This window comes from Leopardus geoffroyi, chromosome D1 (assembly GCF_018350155.1).
Source record: "Leopardus geoffroyi isolate Oge1 chromosome D1, O.geoffroyi_Oge1_pat1.0, whole genome shotgun sequence".
Lineage (NCBI taxonomy): Eukaryota > Metazoa > Chordata > Mammalia > Carnivora > Felidae > Leopardus > Leopardus geoffroyi.
In genome coordinates, this window is record NC_059329.1 from 81,638,497 (window position 1) to 81,661,370 (window position 22,874).

Here is a 22,874-nt window from a genome sequence, read left to right on the forward strand (position 1 = left end):
CCGGCTGTACCTACATAAGCCTTTACTGATCCACGTGCTCAGCTTGTCGGAGAGACGAGGAAAACAACTCTTGACAAAATCCTCAAAGGTCACTGTTGCTAAGGCATTGATGCTTGCAGCCACAGTGCTACAGGGAGAGAAAAGCAAGAACACAGTCCAGGCTAAATAAAGCTGACCAGCCTGCCCCCTCTTTCATAGCAAATAGACAAGACAGGGCTCTAGAAACAAAAAACAGATGCAGACATATCCTTATCCTGGGATTTCAGGGGAACAACGTGGTCTGCCTACTTGCTCTTCAAAACTGTTTCTGTGCTTAGTGCTCTCTGATTTCTTCTTCTAATGCCTACTAATGCCCCTGAACAAGACTTTAAATGAGTTAGCAGGCGGTAATAGAGGTTGTGCATGAGTATGTATGTGTGTGTGTGTATGTTTGGTTGGACTTGAGGCAGGAAATACTGACTAACTTAATCCAGGAATAAGTACAATTTGCCATTCATTAATCATTCACTCATACCATTCATGCATCCATTTATGCATCTCTCCATTCTACATATTAGGCATATGGTGGCGAACCAGAAGAGCATACACCTTATACTCGGTGACATAGACATTCGATAACCAATTACACAATTGGTCCCAGTTGGTATGAAGGAAAATACCAACATGCTATGAAACTATGCCTTGCAGAGTCCTAAAGTGATATGAAGTTAGGGAACTCTTTCCTTAGGAAATGATGATTAAGATAGACACTGAAAGGACCCATGCAAATTGGGGAAAAGATGTTCCAGAGCACAGGGAAAATTACATTTAAATACCTCTAGATGGAAGACTTGTTGCATTCAACAACCTGAAGCCACCAGATTGAGTAGAATGCAATTTGTAAGGGAGAGAGGAGCAAAGGATAAAATGGGAAATGGGCAAAGACTAAAACCACATAAAGAATCTGATACTCCCTCTGATTTTCCACCCAGAGTCCACTCTTAGGACCGTAAAACTCACTTTGATGACAGGGACCTGGAAATTGGGGTTTTCTTTGCAGAATAGCATGAAAGCTTATTTAATTCCTCATATGGAACAACATCCTCCTTAAGGTTTTAGCAGAAGTAATCTCTCCATAGCATCCACTGCCAACTGTGTCCCTTTCTTAGAATTTTTGGTCTTGAGACCAAAAGAGCCAACCATTCTCTTATGGCGGAATTACCTTTTGACAAATATATGTTTTCCACTCTGGAGAGACTCAGCCTTAGAGTAAGAAGGAAAGATAAATAAGGAAAGCTCTTTAGAGAGGGGCAAAATAAAAGCTACAGTGTCACCCCTCCATGTGTTTGACTCTCTAGTGTTAATTTTTCCTGTCCTAAGTTTCCCTGAGATCTTAATCTCAACAGCACAGAATAATATCACTTTGTGTTCTTGATGCAAAAATCCTAAAAATAATATTAGTAAAAACAATTCAGTAGTACACTAAATTAGAATTACACACCGAAGCAAGTTAAAGTCATTATATAAATTCAAGGATGTTGCTGTTTTGGAAATCTGTCAACATATTAATATGCCAAGAGTTAAAAAAAAAAGCCACTTCAAAAATGCCAACAATTTACTAATAGTTAATATCTCTGATAAAAAAAATTCCTAAAAGAATAAATATATGCATTTTGTTCTTTTTTATAATTTATTAACTTAAAATGAATATTCTTAAACGTTAATAATATCTCTCAAATTAAAACGTGATATCACATTTAATGGTAAAATCCAAGAGCCATTTCATTTAAAGTCATAACAAATAAAAGAATTTCTGCTAATCTCAATTATTACCATTGTTCTCAATGCCCAAGTATATGAGAGTGAACATAGAAGTGTAACTATTAAAAAAAGAAAAACTCAAAAGTATTTGCAAATATTATGATTTCTGTACAATCAAATCCCAAAGAATTAACTGAAAATAATCAGGGGAAAAAATCTACATATCAAGGGAAATTCTGTAAAAAGAAAAACATTATGAATAACAGACATTAAATCATATCTTAAAGCATAGTGGTTAAAATTATTAGTGTTTGCATCATTATAGATAAATAGACCAAAGAACTATAAAGAAAATCCAGAAAAAGTCCCAAATGTATAGAAGAATGTAGGATATAATAAAAATAGCATTTAAAGTCACTGATGGAAAGACAGCTTATTTACCAAAAAGTAATGGGACAACTGGCTACTATCTTAGAAGGAAAATAAGTGTCGAGCTCCACTTCAGTTTTTATACCACACATATAGTCTAGATGATTTGAAGGTTTGTTATTTAATAAGACTATACATATACTAGAATGGTGTCTGGATAATTAGTTATAATGATAGAATGGAAAAGCCTTTCTGAGAATAATATTAATCCAGAAACCATAATGTAAAAGAATTGGTCAATATAAATTAAAATCTCCATATACTCGGGGCGCCTGGGTGGCTCAGTCGGTTGGGCGGCCGACTTCGGCTCAGGTCACGATCTCGAGGTCCGTGAGTTCGAGCCCCGCGTCAGGCTCTGGGCTGACGGCTCAGAGCCTGGAGCCTGCTTCCGATTCTGTGTCTCCCTCTCTCTCTGCCCCTCCCCTGTTCATGCTCTGTCTCTCTCTGTCTCAAAAATAAATAAACGTTAAAAAAAAATCTCCATATACTCAGAAATAAAGCAAATATACAAACAACAAATGAAAAAACATGAGATATATGCCAAGAGGCTATTTTTCTTGTATATAAAGAGGAAAACTTTAAAAAACTAACAAAGAACATAAACTGGCATGTTACAGAAAAAGAAATACAAATGGCCAATGAAAGTAGGGAAATGTAGCCAATCCCACTTATGGTCAACTAAATTCATATCCTAATCAGTTACCATTTTTCACCTATTTTTTTGGCAAGTTGAAAAGTTTGATAGCACCCAATATTGGTGGTAGTGTGAGAAAAGAGATGCTCTAGTATTTTCTTTTTAGAATATAAATTGTTGAGAATTTTTGCAGCTGAATTTAGCAATGTCCATGAGAAGTTTAAACTATTAAGTATTTGGACACAGTAATTCTACTTCTTGGAATGTAGCCTACATATATCCTTGCACAATTTCACAAAGATATACGTTGTAATACCTTATGGATTAAATGTTTGTGTTCCCTCACAACTCATATGCTGAAGTCTAACCCCCAAGGTGATAGTATTTGGAGCCGGAGGCTTTAGGAACGATGAAGTCATGTCAGTGGAGCTCTTATAAATGGACTTAGTGACTTTACAAAAGAGATCCAAGGCAGCTCCCTTAACCCTTCTACCAGGTAAGGACACAACAAGAAAATGGTCATAAATGAGCCATGAATTGAGCCCCTACCAGACACAAAATCTCCCAGGGCCTTGATCTTAGACTTCCTAGCCTTGGGAACTGTAAGAAATTGTTGTTGTTGTTTTTTTTTTTTTTTTTTTTTTTTTTTTTTTTATAAACCACCTAGTGTATGGTATTCTGTTATAGCAGTCTGAGCAGACTAAGACAGATTTGTTAGATATGCCTTACATTAAAGGATTGGTCAAATAAATAACAGATTTTAAAAAAGAGTAGGGTACATCTACTGATGTGGAAAGATTTCTAAATTATATTACCTTAAATGAAACCATATATACAATATGATCCTTTTTTTCATTCACTAAAAGGTATATATGTTCCCATAAGCAAAGAAATTTTCGGGTTCATTGACAAGAAATTATTAACAGCGGTTAACTCTGTGGGTTGAGACAAAGGATTTGAGGAATAAGATATAAAACCTTGACTTTGATCTTCTGCTATTGTTTGAATTTTGACTCGGACCATTTTACTCTCTTAAAATTGGCCTTTGACAAACCTTATCAATGATTATCTGCAACTGAGCTCCAGGAAGGGAAGTGAGGCTTTTCCAACCAGCTCAGTTCATAGAGCCAAAGGTCTGGCATAAAGGAAGGTAATGATACTACATTGATCTCAACACTGTTACCTCGACCCTTCAAGTTACCATCGTCTCTCAACTGTGTCAAAGCAAATGCCTGTTACTGGTTCCCCACTTTCGCCACTCTTGCTTTATCACAGTCCCTGGCCCTGACAGAAGCCTGAGGCTTTAATTGTATGGCCTCGCTCACTCTTCTAGCTTCAAACCTTCTGAGAAAATTAGTAACGGGAAACTTCACTAAAATGAGGTCAGGAGGTTTCAGCAGGAGATCTCATCCCCTACCACTTGTGGTCAATTGCAGATCCATGAGGAAGACAGGGACTTGACCTTGCACTTGGATACTACTCTCTATTCCAGCTTGAGGAAGAGAAGCTTTCCCCTCAGCAACCACTCAGCCAATGAAAAGCTGCCACACTTTGAACTCCCAGTTCAAATGGTCTTTTAGTTCATAACAGACTTCCCAACTTAGTTCTTTTCTCCTTAAAATAAAGCATACCACTCTTTTGTTCCCCAGACGTGCATAAAGCTTTGCCACTGCTTATTTGTCCTGGATTATAATTCTCTTTTATTTCCCAATAAGCCCCAATAAGCACATCTTTAGCTGGTAAGATAATTGTCGGTTTTTATTTTTAATGCTCCAAGCTACTTCATAAAGTTTTCTGAGTAAAGTTCTATACATTGTGTGAAGTAAAGCATTCAGCAAGCCAGCTGACACAAAGTAAGTACTCAGTAAGTACTGGTGATTACTACCACCATCACCCTTGTCATCTCACGCCCTTGCCATCACCACTGTCATTATCATCAGCATCATCAGAGCAGGGTGTTGTCAATATACTAACCTCAGAGTTCCGCTGAAGGCACAAGCCACAAAGAGTCCAGGCAGTCCTGGCATTGTGAAAAATATCTCCATGACAAAGTACGGCATCAGCTTTGGAGGTAAAACAAGATAGAATTAGTAGTCTTATCAGCAGAGTCTGAAATGTGAGAATGTCTATTTTTAGCAAAAGAAGGTGGGGAAAAAAAGACAAAAAATAAATAAAAATAATACAGGAGTTTGCACAGACTAAGGTTGTTACATACTTGCAGTTGAGGTTATAATCAATCCAATTTCAGGGGACCTGAGGTCCAGCTCCAGCTGTAGGGAAGGAGGAAGGGCGGGAAGGGGCAGTGGATACTAGGAAAAAGGGTTGGATCAGCTTTAGAAAGTTCAGGAACTTGTTTTGTTTTTCTTATGTTTGCAATGTATGCCATTCCCTTATCTGTTTACCCTTAATGTTAGCAGTTAAACCCTAACAACAAATGCTTAAAACAGGTCTTCAGAGAATGTAGGTATTATGGTTCCACTCTGTAGCCAGATTTGTGAGAGGGGGACCCCCCCCCCCCACCGCAGGACAGAGGGGACAGTGAAAAATACAGAGGGGAGAGAGGTGATTGTTCCTCCTGAGCATATCCTCTATAAATGGAGGGTTTTTTTTTTAATGTTTATATATTTATTTGAAGAGAGAGAGAGAGAATGAGCAGGGGAGGGGCAGAGAGAGAGAGAGAGAGAGAGAGAGAGAGAGAGAGAATACCAAGCAGACTCCAGGCTTGACACAGAGCCCAAGCCCAACTTGGGGCTTGATCTCACTACTGCAAGATCATGGCCTGAGCCAAAATCTAGAGTTGGATGTTCAACCGAGCCACTGAGGTGCCCCATATAAATAAAGTTTTTGAAAGCACATTTAATGTAGTACATTGGGTTGATGGTGTTCAAGCTATGGTGAGAACACATGCGCAGAAGCATTATAGAAACAAGGGTCATATTGTTCAATCTGAGAATAAAGCATCTTTAATGAACCTTGAGACATATAGAAAAAAAGAATTTAAAGGCCACATGGACAACCAAAGCCATGGGTTCAAGCCTAACCTCCATGCTCCTCAGCCTTGTCCTGGCCCCTGGCCTTGTCTTCAAGGACAAGGTGAGATGCCTTTTTACATGTCACTCCCCACTATTAGAACCTGGTGTGTATATCACCCAATAGGAAAGGAAAGAAATCAACTCTCTGGGGCTTAGGAAGTACCTTGAGATCCAGGTGGAAAAAGAGAAAGAACCCATATTACTCATTGATGGCCAGAAGCACACTGATTTCAGCCATTTCCTCTGGCCCCAAGGGAGCACATACCTGGTCTGGTGCTGAGATAATGCCAGAAGTCCAAGGGTCACAGTCTTTGAAGTGGGAGTACATGATTAAGCCAGAGAAGACAGCACATACCAGAATGATCCAGAGACCCAACAAGTTAAAATACAAGGCTCTAGAGAAGAACACATAGATCTATCAGTAGCCTCTATGCCATATTACAGGATGATGAAGACATCACCAAAAATTCAAGGTGAAAATTTTGGTGGCTTTTTGCTGTGAAATAAAATTCCACAGCTTTCAAGAACCATTACAGTTTACACCTTTGCAATGTTTTTTGTTTGGGAATGTTACATTTTTAGAATGATTACAGAAATTGAATGAGGACTTTTGATGGCTTTTCTCTTGAAATAAGTTTTTCTGCATAGTCTCCATGTGTGGTATAAGATCTTGGATGAAATTTCATATACCGATCACTCATATTATGTAACTGCCAGTGACTTTCACCCCACTCAATTCATAAAGCTGTCAAAAAGTAAACTTACATTTTAACATCTTTACTTCTAGGAGGATAATGAGATAAATGTAGAAGAAGACACATTTTGGAAATATTCACTATATTCATTCACTATCCGAATGAAATTTAAAGTTGATTTGTTTTTTCTTTTTAGAGAGAATAGAAAGTATACAAAGGCTAGGTCATTTTCCCCATATTCTGGGGAGCATTTCTTTATATTGTACAACACACAGGTATGCTTGATTCCAGTTTGAGTGCCTTGACAGTATGCTATGGCTATATTGTAGCCATTATTGATTTCTGAAAGTCAAATTATTACTAATTTTCTTTATCTCAAGGAAGATTTGAAAGTGGACTGGACTTATATAAACAATCTCATTCTGGAGAGAGTTTCAAAGGGCCAGGAGAGCAACAGTGGGAAATCTCTTGGATCCAGTCATCGTTCAAAGGGAATCAGATACATCCACATTTAAATATAAGGAGGGGTGCCTGGGTGGCTCAGTCGGCTGAGCCTCTGACTTCGGCTTAGGTCATGATCTGATGGTTTGTGAGTTCGAGCCCCTCATCGGGCTCTGTGCTGATGGCTTAATCCTGGAGCCTGCTTCTGATTCCGTGTCTCCCTCTCTCTCTGCCCCTTACCCACTCGCATTCTGTGTCTGTCTGTCTCAAAAATAAACATTAAAAAATTTTTGTAATTAAAAAAAATAAATATAAGGACACACACTAATTTCAAAGCCTCTTAACACCCATAATATATAGGTATACCTAGCTTTCATAAAACACTTAAGTCAAACTATTCATTTATGAAGCAAATATGGTTAAATAATTATCTTGTTTGGAAGTTTCTATTTTATACTATTTACATTAGAAAAGGGACTTATCCCAGAAGTTACTTCCTTGAGAGTACTCTAACAATGCTTGGTGTTGAGTTACAAGTTTGTTTGTTTGTGTTTAGAGGGGTTGAATTAAAGACAGCTGTTTGGGAATAGAAGTGACACATGAGGTGGCCAATACCTATTAACTGCAGTTTTATATTCTTGCTTTCCTCCCTTCCAGACAACTGGATCAAGCCTTTATTTAGGCCACCTCGAGAGAGGCCTCCCTGACCTTCTTTATTTGAAACAGTCACTTTCAGCTGTCTTATCTGTTTCCATTCCTTATACTATTTTACATCTTTACAGCATTTATGATAATCTGAAAGTATATAATATATTTATTTGCTTATTATTGTTTTCTCCCATCCAAACAAACACAGTACTATAGAATAGTGCTGGCACATAGCATACATGAAATTATTTTTATTTGGGGTAATGAATAATTGAAAGAATTAATTAATTAATTAATGGTAGAAATTGAGTACAATACGATTGTACTCTTTACATCATTTATTTTTAAAAGAGAACATTGATCCCAGAGTCAGAAGACTTTATCCTTAATAGCCATCTGACCTTAGACAAGTTATATAACACCTTGAGGCGGTTAAATCATCTGTAAAACGAGTGTTAACACATCTGCTTTATTTCTATCATAGGACTAGTATAAGGATTGAATGAGTTACACTTTGTTAAAATAAATGTAGGCTATATAGCCATATAGAGAACATTCACACATTATCCAAAACAACTTTAAAGCTTCACCAGTCAACTGTGGGAAATGAGAAACCAATGGTGAGACTGTATTAAATATTAAAGCTCTGTGTTGTGAATTTGTTTTTTATTAGAAACGGACTGTGATTCCTTAAAAGCTAATTCTCCTACTTGTAACTTAAGCGGCTCCACTGATTCATTCAAAACATATTTATCAGGCATCTCCATGTACGAGGTTGTTCTAGATACTGGGGCATAGCAGTGAACAACACAGAACCCACCCCCATGGAGATTACATTCTGAGATTAGAGACAGGTGATGATCACCGAAATGAAAGAAATGAATAAGATGCTTTTAGATGTGATAAGAGATATGAGGAAAACAAACTAAGGTAGTAGGAATAGAACAAAAGTGACTCGTGTGTGTGTGTGTGTGTGCATGTGTCTGTGCGTGTGTGCTTATCTTAGTCAGGAGATGGGATGGAGATGGGAAGGAACCTGAGAAGCTGCATCAGCCCCTACTACCCTCATAGCACTATTTAAGATCAGTAGTCTTGAAAGATAAACTGGAGTCTAGAGGAGGGGAAGTCAGTTTCCAAGGAGCACAGCTAAAATGACATGGTGGGTGATACTATTTCTAGGCGCCAGGAAAATCGATTGGGCTTAAGATCAATCAAATCATCCTTAGTGAGTAATCAGCATTCTTGGCCATGAAATTATATCATAAACAAATGCCTGGTTTTAACCCATGGGCACATTCAGTATGAACATTCTGGATCTATTTTCACCTACAAATGTTTCAGGATGTATTTTCCCAACTAGAAGAGCTTTTCTTAAGCTCTGATGGAATGTTTTAACGGCTCCAGGCTCTCAGATAATTGAACAGAAGCAGAGCATTTAATCAACAGTCTGCAGGGCCTTGTAGGTGAGAGCCGATGGGCAGCTGGTTCTGCGTGGCCTCCAGCTGACTCCGTGGTGAACCTCGAGCCTTCCATTGTGTGACAAACAAGAGGCCTCACCACATCCTCACTGCAGCCTTCCTTCCAGCTGCATGCACTTCAACTGTCCTGACCATTTGGACTGACTTTTCATTCCTAAACTGTATGAACTTAGTCAATTTGGATTCTCTCAGGGGAGTGTTTTCTAAAGAGAATTTTTATTTTTTCACCTTTCCTTATTCTCACAAAATTTGTATCATAGCAGGGCGGCTGGGTGGCTCAGTCAGATGAACATCTGACTTGATTTCGGCTCAGGTCGTGATCTCAAGGTTCGTGAGATCGAACCCAGCATCAGGGAGCCTGTTTGGAATTCTCTCTCTTCCTCTCTCTCTGCTCCTCCTCTACTCTCTCTCTCAAAATGAATAAATAAACTTAAAAAAATCCCATCATAGCTCTGGTCCTTCCACAGAAGTGGGGATGGGTGGAACCAGGAGTTGCAGTCCTAAAATGCTTAAGAAACCATGTACATTTTTTCTCCGTGCGTATCTCTCCTTTTCTGACAGTTTTCATACCCATTAAATATTCATGCAACAAATTTCCAGACACCAGGCAACTATTGTAAATGTAATTGTATTGACTTTTGTTTGATTTCAACTCACTAAATAAGGCTTAAAGATATGCAAATACAAACACATACTTGGGAGTGTGTGTGTATATGTATATGTCTGTGCCTACACATATACACATATCCTCCTCTGTATACAGACACACACAAATATGTGTATTTCTACATAAATATGTGTTTCCAGGTATGCGTTTATACATACACACATGTAAGCATGGCCTTCTTGAAGCATCACTTTTCAAATAAGCGATAAATATTTAATAAGCACAAAATATTATTCTTGACCTTGTGGGAAAAAACTTATGAAAAAGATACATTTCCTTATTTTCAGGTACCATCGTAGTAATAGGGAGAATTTAGGCATGTTCACAAGAAAAAATAATGTAACACAAACATAAGATTAAAAAAATCTAGATGAAACAGAGAATTATTATTTATTTCACCATAAGATCCTTCCCTGTAGAGATACAGTCAACTCCATTTTATTTATTTTATTTTTTTATTATATACAGAGAGGGTGTACAAGCAGGGGAGAGGGGCAGATAGAGAGAGCAAATCCCAAACAGGCTCCACGCTCAGCACAGAGCCTGACACATGGCTTGACCCATGACCCTGGGTTCCTGACCTGCACTGAAATCAAGAGGTGAAATCTCAACTAACTGAACCACCCAGGCATCCCCAGTCAACTCCATTTTAAAACAGAATTTTAAATGAATTTTAATTTTATTTATTTTTTAAGTAGTTTCTATGCCCAACATGAACTCACGACCCCAAGATCCTCTATCTACCAAGCCAGGCAAGGGTCCCTAAACGAATTTTAATTTAAAAAAAAACTTTTTTACATTTATTCAGCTTTGAGAGACAGAGTGACACAGAGCACAAACAGAGGAGGGGGAGAGAGGAGACACAGAATCTGAAGTAGTTTCCAGGCTCCAAGCAAGCGTTCAGCACAGAGCCCGATGTGGGGTTCAAACCCACGAACCGTGAGATCATGACCTGAACCAAAGTCGGTCACTTAGCCGACTGAGCCACCCAGGCGCCCCATGAATTTTAATTTTAAATGAACTGTGAGATCAAGGTCACACTTGATCTTACATTTTAAGTAATGCAGCTATTTGATAAAGTGATGATCTTGTGTGGAGGATTTGTTAATATTATTTATTGTAATAGGATATGAATACGGTATCAGTGAATTAATGGAATAGTAGATAATGCTTTCAATTCTTCCTTCTGAGAATGTGTGAAATATTGAAGTAATATGTGCTCTTTTGGAATTCAAGTTCAAAACGGTGAACCATGTCTCAGCAATGTTATCTTGTATTCAGTCTAAAGAAAAAAACTGCACTGCAAGTATTTTAAAATCAGTTGTGGAAACATTCACAGTGGTTGTTTCTCACTCTAAGAAACATGGAGGTCATCCTGATAAATCTGGGGATGCTGGTATTTGGACAGCAGCAATGAGGATAAAATGTCCGGTTTAGATGCAATTCTAGCCTATTGCTTCCAGTTCTGCAGAATAATACATCACTTCCTTCAATCCCTGTTCCAGAGCAGGATGCCTTGAAGGGCTTGGAAAAGGCTTCATAAGTTGTGCCCCTGTTGGACTCCTTCAGGGTAAGCATGCCCAGCAAGACTGGTGACTGCTAGCTCAGCAAGAGTTGAATTGGCAGAAGCCCTATTATGTCTTACCTCATTACCTTGGCTTTCCTTTTTTTAAACCTGTCCTTGGAAAACTTAAGGATATTTAAAAGAAAAATAGTGCTCATGAGACCACAAGCTCATGAGGCCACCTCATCGCAGAAACCGTAAGTAGAAAATCTATGCTATCTACCTCTGCATTGTCAGTCATGGCACCTGATTTTACCCAGTAATTTCTCAATAAATGGAGGTAACAAATGATGGAGAGCAAAGGCAGGCAGACACAAGCTCAAACTCACTTCCCTGCTGAGATGGGAATAGTAATGCCTGCCTCAAAAAATTATTGAAATGGTTAAATAAATCTTTCCATTTCTCTGTCACACACACACACACACACGCGCGCGCACGCGCACACAAGCATATAATAACTACCCAGTAAAGGAAAAGAAAACAGAAACATTTATCTATAACTTACAGTTTTGCATGTTTTTCTGTTTTGCAAGAAATGCATCGCTGTATGGTCGACTGATTAACACCATAGATCCCGAGCCATGTAAAAGTTCCTCCCACCGAGACTGTCCAAAAAGTGTGCCTCCTGAGAGGGTCCACATCAAAGCTGTGAGGCACAGAGAAGTGAGTGAACAAAGATGCTCTTTTAATGCCAGATATTATTTTAGTTGTTGAGGTCATGCAGCTAAATTTTATAAAACATGGAAATGTAGTATTGGACATACTCAAATATATTTAGTCGAGATCCATTTGTTGAATGCTCTATTACATTGTGTAAGCCGCCAGCATGAGCTGATCCTTGAATGAGAACCGTTAAGAATCCCACAATCATGACAACCATCTGAAATGCATCTGTCCACACCACTGCTTTTAATCCTCCCTGCAATGGAGATAATGGATGTGAGTTATTGAAAAGGAAGGCTACACGTCTTCCAATTCTTTACAACCTCTCCGCTGATGCAATCTTTCTTTCTTTTTCCCTTTCTTTCCTTCCATTTCTTTCTTTTCCTACCTTCCTCTTTTTTCTTTCTTTCTTTCTTTCTTTCTTTCTTTCTTTCTTTCTTTCTTTATTTTCTTCTTTCTTTCTCTCCCTTTTCTTTCTCTCTTTCTTTCTTTCTTTCTTTCTTTCTTTCTTTCTTTCTTTCTTTCGTCTTTCCGTCTTCAATAGTCACTGAGGTATTTTATGTGCCAAGCACTATGTTATGCATGGGAATAAAAATGGCAAGTAAAAAAGACAGGTTCGTTATTTAACTTCATAGAGTTTATAATCTGGTGGGAGAAGCAGATACCAGACAATAATATAACTAATTATTTAAGATTGTGGACAGTGAAGTTAAGAAGGACAGGTTACTATGACAGTATATAGCAGTGAGTCCTGACCTGGTCTTGAAGAAGTGGCATTTGAAGGATGGAGATGTATGGCTGAAGAAATGAGAGAATGCTGGAATATATAGATCGAGACGTATACGGAATGCCCAAAGGGAGGTTGCTGAATTTGCTAGAGGCCAGAACACACAGATTTTGACAAGTCTACTTAAATGATTTCTTAAGAGCAGTAAGAGAGCATTAAAGAGGGTGCCACAACTCATTTGGTTGTGTCCAACTTCGGCTCAGGTAGTGATCTCGTGGTTCGTGGGTTTGAGCCCTGTGTCGGGCTCTGTGCTGACAGCTCAGAGCCTGGAGCCTGCTTCGGATTCTGTGTCTCCCTCTCTCTCTGCCTCTCTCCCAGTCACGCGCTCTCTGTCTCTCTCAAAAATAAATAAACATTAAAAAAAGATTTAAAAAAGACAGCATTAAAGAGATTTACATGATGAGAGATTTTGTTTGTTGGCTTCATAGTGGTGTCAGGAGTGGTTGTGTGGACAGCAGATTGCTGGGCCATGGAAAGAAAAGAAGGAGCAAGAGATACGCTCAGATTGACATCAGTAGTCTGTGCTCAAGATGACAGAGGTTCGGAGCAGGGTAGAGATGGAAAGAAGTGGGTGGATTTGAAAGATACTTGGGAGGCCAAATCAATATAACATGTGAATAATTGAACACAGATTTTGAGGAAGTGAAGGAATTGAGGACAATCACCTGGGTCTGGTTTATACAGCATGAAAGTTATTTTTTTTAATTGAGTGACAGTAAATAAATTTGGGGGAACTGAGATGGTACAAGGCTGAGAAAGAAGAAAAGAAAGAATGATAGATTCCAGACATTCCTGGAGAAAGGAGCTTTAAGAGGTAGAGGATGATCAAATAGCAAACAAGACAGTCTCTCCAGAGGATCAATCTAACAGTAGAGCTCAGGACAGAGGCATGAGACAAGAGGTTATCATGGTGGTTATCAAACCCGTTCCTCTTTAGAGTCACTTAAAGAGTTTGAAAATAAACACACAACAACGTCCCAGCCCCAAACCCCAGGATTCTGAAATTAAGGTGTGGGTGGGGCCCCAGTTCTGCATGTTCTCTGAAAGCTCCCCAGGGATTCTAATGTACAATTATAGTTGAGATCACATGGTCCAGAGGAAAGGAGGTGACAAAGAGGCTGCTAGAGTAATCCAGGTGTAGGATCCCTCATGACCACAGTGAAGGTGGAATGAGCAAACTGGGAAAGCTCAAATGAAGTGATATAAAAAAAAGTGCTTTGAAGATGAATAAGTACTATGAGAATGGAAGGACGTGGTATTTTTAACATTGAAAAATAGAATTATCATCCCCGGTTACTCCTCCAGAGTGTCAAGAACTTCTGTGAAAAGATGACAGGCTTCAACTTTATCTGGAGAAGAAAGGAGACATCGGGGTTGCCCTATCATTTCTTTTGTAACTTAATGTAACTTAATAAATAGTCATCAAAGCCCCTCCAGAGGCCTTGCATTTGTATATTGTGTTCACATCCTGACATGAGGAACAATCAATACTTACCTCCCACCTGCCAATTAGTGGTATTTTGATTTTCTTTAAAGACATTAAGGCTTCTAAACCCAAATCACAACATCAGATTTTAGTGATATGAAGACCAAATGTCAAAGATGTCAGTTTCCAGAGGCTACTTGATATCGGTTATGCAAAAATATGCATAAAGCTGAACTTCAGTTAGACATGACGCAAAAGAACAAACCACTTTATGAAATGTACATCAAAAGGCAGATTACAGCCACCATGAAAATTTCTCTGACTCTATAACTCTTTCATACAATGACACACACACACACACACACACACACCACTGATCTATAACCCTGATCATGAGATGTCACTGATGTATTTAATCAGTCTGTGATGTTTGAAATCTAATGTTTACTTCAGTAGATTGCAAATCCCTGAATGGCAGGAATCACTTATTGTTTTAATCTTCCAAAGGTTATCTTGGGTACGCTATGCATTCACAGGATTCTAAAGAGTGTGCAATGTGAGCAACAGTTGTTAGATAAATAAGCCACCATTGTAGTGAGATCCAGCAGCCTGTAACCCGGCTAGAGAGAGAAGAGATGGGACCCAGGTGTGGTAAGGGATTATTAAATGGGCGGGTTGATGCACATCAGGAAAGATTTCCAAGACTAGGCTAAGAGGCTTATACTTTATCCTGTGAACAATGGGAAGCAAGAGGAGAACTGGGTCAGTTAAGTGGCATGACGAAATGGGTGATTAAGATTAATCTTACAGGCATGCAGGGTGGAGGGAAGCACTGAAAACAATTAAGAAGCAGTAAATTTAGTTCATTCTAGCTTCTTGTAGTTATTAAAATATCCAGACTTGTTTCTGACATCTTACTTTTCGGTTTCTATTTGTGCCCTATTTTTTTCTTTTCCTTTTTTCTCCTCTTGCTTAAATCACTTGAGGTTTTTGTTTTGTGTTGTTTTAATTCCCTTTTTCCACTTTGACCATTCTATTTAAACGGGATTTCTTGAAATGTTGCCATAAATTTTTAAGTTAGAGTCTACATTTAAAGAATGTCTTAGTCCCCAGCAATTCAAAGATTATAAAACCACCAAGTCTGATTACTCTCTTCCTGATTTACATCCTATGCTGTCCAAATGAGGGTTATTCTTTTTCTTAATCCTCAAATTACATATAATAGTAACTGGTAGTATTGGTGTATTTTAAAGTATTATAAATTATAATATATTATATATTATAATATAATGCATAATTAGATATGTAAATTATACCATACTAAAAAAAAATATTCTTTATCATTAAGCACCAAAAACTGTTTGACTAGACTTATTAAATGTTTACTATTTTATTTTCTTATCATTACTTCCTCCATCTAAAACTGGATAATTTTCCTTCTTCCCACAGTACTTCCTCTAGGTTTTTCTCAGGGGAAGATATATTAGTGGTAAATTCTCTTGGTTCTTGACAGTTCCTGAAAGTTAGTTTTTTGCTGAATACGCAATTATAGGTAGACAATTGTTTTCCATCAATGCTTTGAAAATATTATTTCACCATTTCTGCCTTCCATTATTGTTGTTAAGAAGTGTGCCTTGTATGGGTAGGTGCCTCGGAGCAACTAATCTGTCACATATGGCCCGATGTACATGGACCAGGAGCTTATTTTTAACCTAGGTAAGAGATATATGTCTGGGATAGAACGAACTAGGGTAGTGAGAATGGAATGAAAAAAAAAAGAAAAAGACAAAAATCAGGGTAGTGCAAAGAAATGGTGAAATTTGAATGTATGAAAAAGACAGGGGCATTTTTAAGTTGTATATTTTCATGATGTATGTTCAAAAAGTATCTGACATGCACACAATACCAAACTCCATGGATGGTCTGCTCCATGATAATATAGGATGACTTTATTTTCCCCTACAGAGGAGAAAAGAGAATCCAGCTATCTGAAAACTGTCATATTTTTAACTGGTTCCTTACAGCCTCTGTATATGGTTGCCAATGACTCCGAAGAATGAAGATTCTCTTTGCAGAGCATGATAAATAACAGATGCCCAGTGAATGTTTTTTGAACTAAACTGATTTTAACAATTATATAAATATGCGCCAATACCACCCAGCTTCCTTGATTAAAAGCCGAGCATGTGTTAAGTCAAATGTCAATGTAATCCAAGATTATCCATAAATAACAGACAAAAGCTCTGGAATCCTCACGTTTACAAAATACCAGCATCCTTGATCATTCATACATGCATTTTGTCTTTCTCAATCACTAGGCAGTGAAGTATATGCTACCTATAGTTCATAATTACTGTTAACAAGCACATTTTTTTTCTCAGCAATTGCATATGGTCACTTATCCTCTGATCAAGGAGGTACCTCTTTCATTAAATCTTTTCTTTGCCATGACTTTCTCGAATGAGCCCAGAACCCCAATTCTGCCAATGGTACTGAAAAGAAATTTAAATAAAACAACAGCACCTTCCTCAGGAAACTGTGACGGATAAGCCAACACATTTCTATTGAACTTTGGAGTAGTAATTTCTGCTATAAATAGACACCCTGTTGTTGGAGATTTGCCCTTATCCCTTATTAGGAGTTGGTGCTAAATACTTTTTCACAGTTAGATACGTACCAGGGTACAGTAGAAAGTGCAAACAATTCCTGTTGCGAACACAGAGCCCCAGAGATCAAACCCAGTCACTAGAAAAGGAGAAAAATATTGAAAGAAGTTACTCTGAGAAAAGTAGAAGAGCAAGTTATATGAGGGAAAAGTCACAATATTTTTGTAAATGTTCTTCATGGGCAAATGGAAATCAAATTAGAATTTTCTCTTATTAAATTCACCTCTGATGAAGATTATGTTTTGCATTGTTATACTTCAACTCCATGTCTAATTTTTAGATAATATTAACGGCCAAAGTTTTTCTCCTAACATTCTGCAACTTCAAGTTTTTGCACCAACTTTTTCTTAGCAGATTTTGTCTGAGTGCTTTGAAACCACCCGAACATCAGCCGTGTAAATATTTCTTGATATAAGCACATAGAATGATTAAATTGAATATTGAATACTTCTAATATTATAGGTATCATTATGAAATTTAATTTTTAAATCTTTTTATTTCTAGGATTCTATTCTCTCAAAAATGTCACGTATAGGGGCGCCTGGGTGGCCCAGTCGGTTAAGCGTCCGACTTCAGCCAGGTCACGATCTCGCGGTCCTTGAGTTCGAGCCCCGCGTCAGGCTCTGGGCTGATGGCTCAGAGCCTGGAGCCTGCTTCCGATTCTGTGTCTCCCTCTCTCTCTGCTCCTACCCCGTTCATGTTCTGTCTCTCTCTGTCTCAAAAATAAATAAATGTTAAAAAAAATTAAAAATGTCACGTATAATTCTTAAAACAATCACTACAACTACTTTTTACACCTATATTCAGATCAACTACTTCATGAAATCACTCAGACAGGATCATACATTATAAACTAATTTAATGATTATGTGCATGCAATACCAAAATTACCACCCTTTCAGTGATTAAAAAAATAAACAAACAAAGGGCAATCAAACTTGGTGTTTGAAACCACGTAGGCAAAATGAAGCAACTAATGATTTCCATTATTTTCAGCTTTGGAATTTTGGAGCTTTATGTTGTGACCACTGCAGTCGTTAGAGCCCCCTAGCCACAGGAATGTCTCCCCGAGATGTATGCATATTTCTCAAGGTGTATGTAAGCATACGGACAATGGGAAGTACCCACGGGAGTATGGGTAACTCACCTTGATTGAGTGCCAGGGCAGGGGCATACACCACCACTCCTGTGTAGAGAATCTGGTGGGGAAACAAGAATCAGGTGAACAGTGTGAACGGGGACACGGAAGAGAGAGCTGCCTCAAAGGCTCCTTATTGACCTCAGAGAGGTATCTCCCTCAACATGTGCACTAGACATGTCACTGGCAACCACTCTAATCTTGAAATCATCGATCACTGTCATCAGTTTGCAAAGGGTTTCATAAGCATTAGATGGAGGAAGAGCATTGGACTTTCAAGAGTGCTATGAATGTTGAGATTTTATGGCTAGATATGGTATATTTCTGAAAGATATAAAAATAGGCTTCCAGGTACGCTTTTGATGTAAGCTTTCTCCACCCCCACCCCCGCCTCCATGCATATATCACAATGACTCAGCCTCATGTTTGCAGCTTGCTGAAATAAGGATTTTAGAATGGAGAGAGTACAGTGCAGGGATGACTATAACAACGTGACTGGGCTCATCTTTGGACTCCCAGGATTGTAGCCACTACACTGACGGAAATGAGTGCAGCCCCATTTCCTTTTAAATGGGATTTCAATATTTAGAGACTGGTGTGAGGGTTTTAAAAGGCAAAGGTGTATGGGCATGTCAGGGAGTGCTGCTTTTGTCCTTTTCTCTCTCTTAAATTCTTCAGTTGGTAAGTGGGAGTTTTGATTAAGAAAGGGAAGATTATTTTCCAGCAAAAAGTACTTGGTGAATCATAGGAAGTGTACCAACAGCATGCCACACTCAAACGGGGGGCAGCATGAAGGAGCCCAGAGCCTAGGAAGTAGGAGAGAAGTCCAAAAGTGGAGAGAGGGAATATTGTCTTAAAATTATTTTCAGGAAAATGGGCATTCCTGTTTCAACACGGTTCACCAGTGAAAAACCAGTTACTGGACCATTTCATACCCAAAGCAATGTTTACAAGTGAAAGAAAAGTTTTAAATAAAATGTTAACGTTTTTTTCCTTTGTGGTTTATAATATACACCTGTTTGTTATTTATTATTTGGGTGGATATACGGGATCTGTACAATGTGGATAACTCTCAATGTAATCACATGTCTCACAAGTGCTATCCTTGGAAGAAAGTAGTTTCCTCTTGGCGTTAAGTCTGTCCCTTAGTTTCATGAATTGTCCCCTGAAGCAAACAAACCCATCTCTTGTCACCCCACACATTCTGCATCTGTAGTGGTCCTCTTCCCCTTACCGTCTGCACGATGTAGATGACAGTGGCTGCGTAGCGTACTGGTTTATTGAATCGCAGTTGTAAGTACTAGAAAGAACAGAGAGAAGGACAAGCAAAGAGTCAGAGTTTTACACAAAAGCTGCTCAGAAGATTCTCGTATGATCTCCCTAATTCCAATCCTTGCCCATCCATTCCATCAACCATACATCTGGCACATTGGTTCTGCTACAGCAAGGTTCTAATCATGTCACTCTTTTTCCTAAAATCGTCAATGATTATCGTTGATAAAGTGCTCGTGCGCACTGGGTATTCTCTACCTATATATATATATATATATACCCTTCCTATTGTAAGTCATTCCACTAACCCTCCCATTGTATTTATTCTCCACATAAAATCACTGTATGCTATTCAGTCAACGTGATTTGTACTTCTCAGACTTTTTTTGTTTGGCCAGGCCCTTCAATGTGAGAGAAACTCTCCTCCAACCCATTCACCAATTCTTAGTCATCTTTCAAGAACACTGGCCCAGCAGCCATGCCTATTTCTACCTATACTTTCTCCTCTGAGCTCTGAGAGCAATTATATTACACTATTTATTACATTAAACTTGATCACCTGCTGTCTTGCGTATTGATGTTGGATTCATGTATCTCACTGTATCTGTTCCTTAAGGCTACTGTATAACAAATTACCACGGATTTGATGTGGCTTAAAGTAACAGAAATGCATTCTCTCGAGACTCTGGAGACCAGAAGTGCAAAATCAATTTCACTGGGCCCAAATCAAGGTGCTGGCAGGATGGAGTCTTTAGAAGAGAATCTTAACTCACTTAACGGTAAAATAATTTTTATTCCTGAGACTCTGGTTCCATCACTTCCATCACAATGTGGCTCTGTGGTCACATTGCCTCATCTCCTAGCTATCCTCCTTCTGTCTCTGTCTTAGAAAGGTACATATGACTGTACAGAGGGCCTACCTGGATAGATCCAGGATAATCTCTTGTTTTAGGAAGCTTAATTTAATCACATTTGTAAAGACCTTTTTTTTTTTTTTTTTTTAAATCATGTAAGGTAATGGTCACAGGTCTAGGGATTAGAATATTGACTTTTATTTTTTAGAGGGGAAGCAATGCATTTTTCAGCCTATCACACTTACTTTCCCTGATACATGTAAACAGTGTTCTATTTTATTCACTTTTATTTTCATCTTTCATATATTCATTTATTTATTAAATAATTATTACCTGACTTCCTTACTGCATTCTGACATACAATAATACCAAATATGATATAATCTGAACCCTAGGGGATTTTACAGATTAAAGGAGATGACCAATAACAAATATATACTAATAACAAGTGATGCTTCAGGTATGATATGTTCTAGAAGAACTACCAGGAGCTGTGCACACGTTAATAGCTGGATCTAGTTTACTGTTGGAGGTCAAGAAAGGTCTTTCTGAGTAAGTATTCTAGACTACACTAGCATTTGTCTTCTCCTGCATAATAAACATGTACGGAGTGAACAAAACAAATGTGAAAAGTAGAAAATGGGGGCACCTGGGTGGTTCACTGGGATAAGAGTCTGACTTTGGCTCAGGTCATGACCTCATGGTTTGTGGGTCTGACTGAGCCCCACATCAGGCTCTCTGCTGTCTGCGTGGAGCCCACTTCGGATCCTCTGCCCCCCTTTCTCTGCCCCTCCCCTGCTTGCTTGCTCTCTCTCTCTTTCTCAAAAATAAATATTTATTTATTTATTTATTTAAATATACATATATATATATTTTTTTTTTAAGTAGAAAATGTGACTTGAGGTTTCAATTTCTTGGTAGTAGTTTCAGATTGGTTGTAATTCTGTCTTACCCGCATTGAAAAAATAATTTTTTATTAAATCAGAAGTTAACTACTGGTTTCTTCTTTTCCTGGAAATGGTACCTAACTGTTGCTTCAAGGCATAAGATGGGTCCTTCTTTGAAACCCTAAAAGTAACTCCCTTGGCAGAACTGTTACTCAACTTCATACTAATACACATGTCCCAGTTTACCCTGATCAACCCTTACTCTAAGAAAATAACCATATTCTTTGCAGACCCTCTTTCTTCAGATGATTGATTCAGTAAACTGTGTATGAGTCAGGAAATAGTCTAGTGGGTGTGTAACTAAGGGCACCAAATATAAGGAAAATATTCTTAAAGAGGTAAGGAAGTCAGTGAAGAGTTAATTCTCAGATGTCATAGGATAGAAAATGGTGCAAAACTTTTGTGGTGAAGACAATTTAGGTTCAAATCATATGCCCTTGAGAAGATTCATTTACTGCACTAAACAATGGCTTTCTTTTTCTAAAACTGGTGCTTATAAGGCTCAAGTGGCATAGTATATGATAAAGCCAAGTATAGTGACAGGAATATAATGGGATCTTAATGACTGTAACTGTCACTGTGGATGCAACACCTGAATTTATTGGCGCTCACATTTCCAGTACATGTTGATGGCATCTAAATGCACCTGTGATCATTTGCTTATGGGCTTTATTTCAGCTCTTGCACAGGGAAAGCTAGAAGTGCTTGGGGGTGTTATTGGCCAAAAGCCAGTGACAAAAGGGAGTTAGACAAATAAATATTCTGGCTTCTTTGCCATTGAGGAAGGACAACCCTGAGACATGATCCATATGTCTCCCAGAGATCCTCAGTAAGATTGAACCTCAATTGCTCACAGTGGTCACCTGCTCAAAAACGCACCTTCTATTGGCTTCATTTCCTTCCATTTCCTTCCTTAACTGCCACTTGCTTCTCCATGTTCAATGAAATTACTTCCCCCCAAAATGATTTGCATTCAAATCCTTGTCTCAAGGTTTGCTTCTGGAGGAATGTAATTTAAGGCAAGTATAATCCAACTGGCAACTTTAAAAATGCTCGTGAAAAAAGGTGTATCCTGCTGATGTGAATATTTTCCCCATCACATAAAAGAACTCAAGGTAGCCTGCTGGAGGATGAGATCAAGTGTAACATAGATAAGCTGTCTTGACTGAGTTCCCCTAGACCCACGAGCCACTAGCCAACCAATTAGCTGATGGCAGTCATATACAAGGTCCTAAATGAGACCAGGAGGAGAACTTGACTATTTTACTGGACTCTACTGAGCCTAGACCAAATTGCTGATCCATAGAATTGTGAGCAAATAAAATTATTTTTTAAGAAATTTATTTCGGGGTGGTATGTTGCACAGCATTAGATAACTGATATAAAAAATCATACCAGGAGTGGGAAAATATCGTAGTAAAGCCCCAAAATATTTGGTGTTGACTTTGGGACTGGATGGCACTGAAGTTTGGGAAAGCAAAGGGGAGATTGTTCCTGAAAAATGAAAAGACAGTGAGGAAACTGCTACAGAAATCTGGACGAAGTCAAGGGTTTTAACATCTTTGTTTAGTTTCACGAAATTCAGTCCATTCAGTCTAACCTGAGAGGCAGTATTGAGAAAAAATATATGTGAAAAAAAAAGATGTAGATCAAAAGTAAGACTCCTCGAATTCTAGGCTGAGCTTTGCCGCTGTCTCACTCTGACCTAACCCTCTGGTTTCTCTTACACAAGACAAGAGAGACAATTTCAACTGCATAAGTTTGTATCTGAATGAATGCATTTACCCAGTCTT

General features: G+C 38.4%; 1 protein-coding gene across 1 annotated transcript in view; it reads right to left on the reverse strand.

The window, feature by feature from the left end:
- SLC5A12 (solute carrier family 5 member 12) overlaps positions 1–22,874 on the reverse strand; it is a 48,554-nt gene that overhangs the window by 19,004 nt on the left and 6,676 nt on the right. Inside the window, exons 2-9 of the mRNA XM_045484811.1 lie at positions 19,243–19,308; positions 18,018–18,069; positions 16,882–16,949; positions 12,093–12,247; positions 11,834–11,974; positions 6,101–6,230; positions 4,778–4,866; positions 15–127 (exon numbers count right to left, since the gene is read on the reverse strand). Coding sequence (XP_045340767.1) covers positions 15–127; positions 4,778–4,866; positions 6,101–6,230; positions 11,834–11,974; positions 12,093–12,247; positions 16,882–16,949; positions 18,018–18,069; positions 19,243–19,308 — 814 coding nt within the window. The remainder of the gene's footprint in view (positions 1–14; positions 128–4,777; positions 4,867–6,100; positions 6,231–11,833; positions 11,975–12,092; positions 12,248–16,881; positions 16,950–18,017; positions 18,070–19,242; positions 19,309–22,874) is intronic.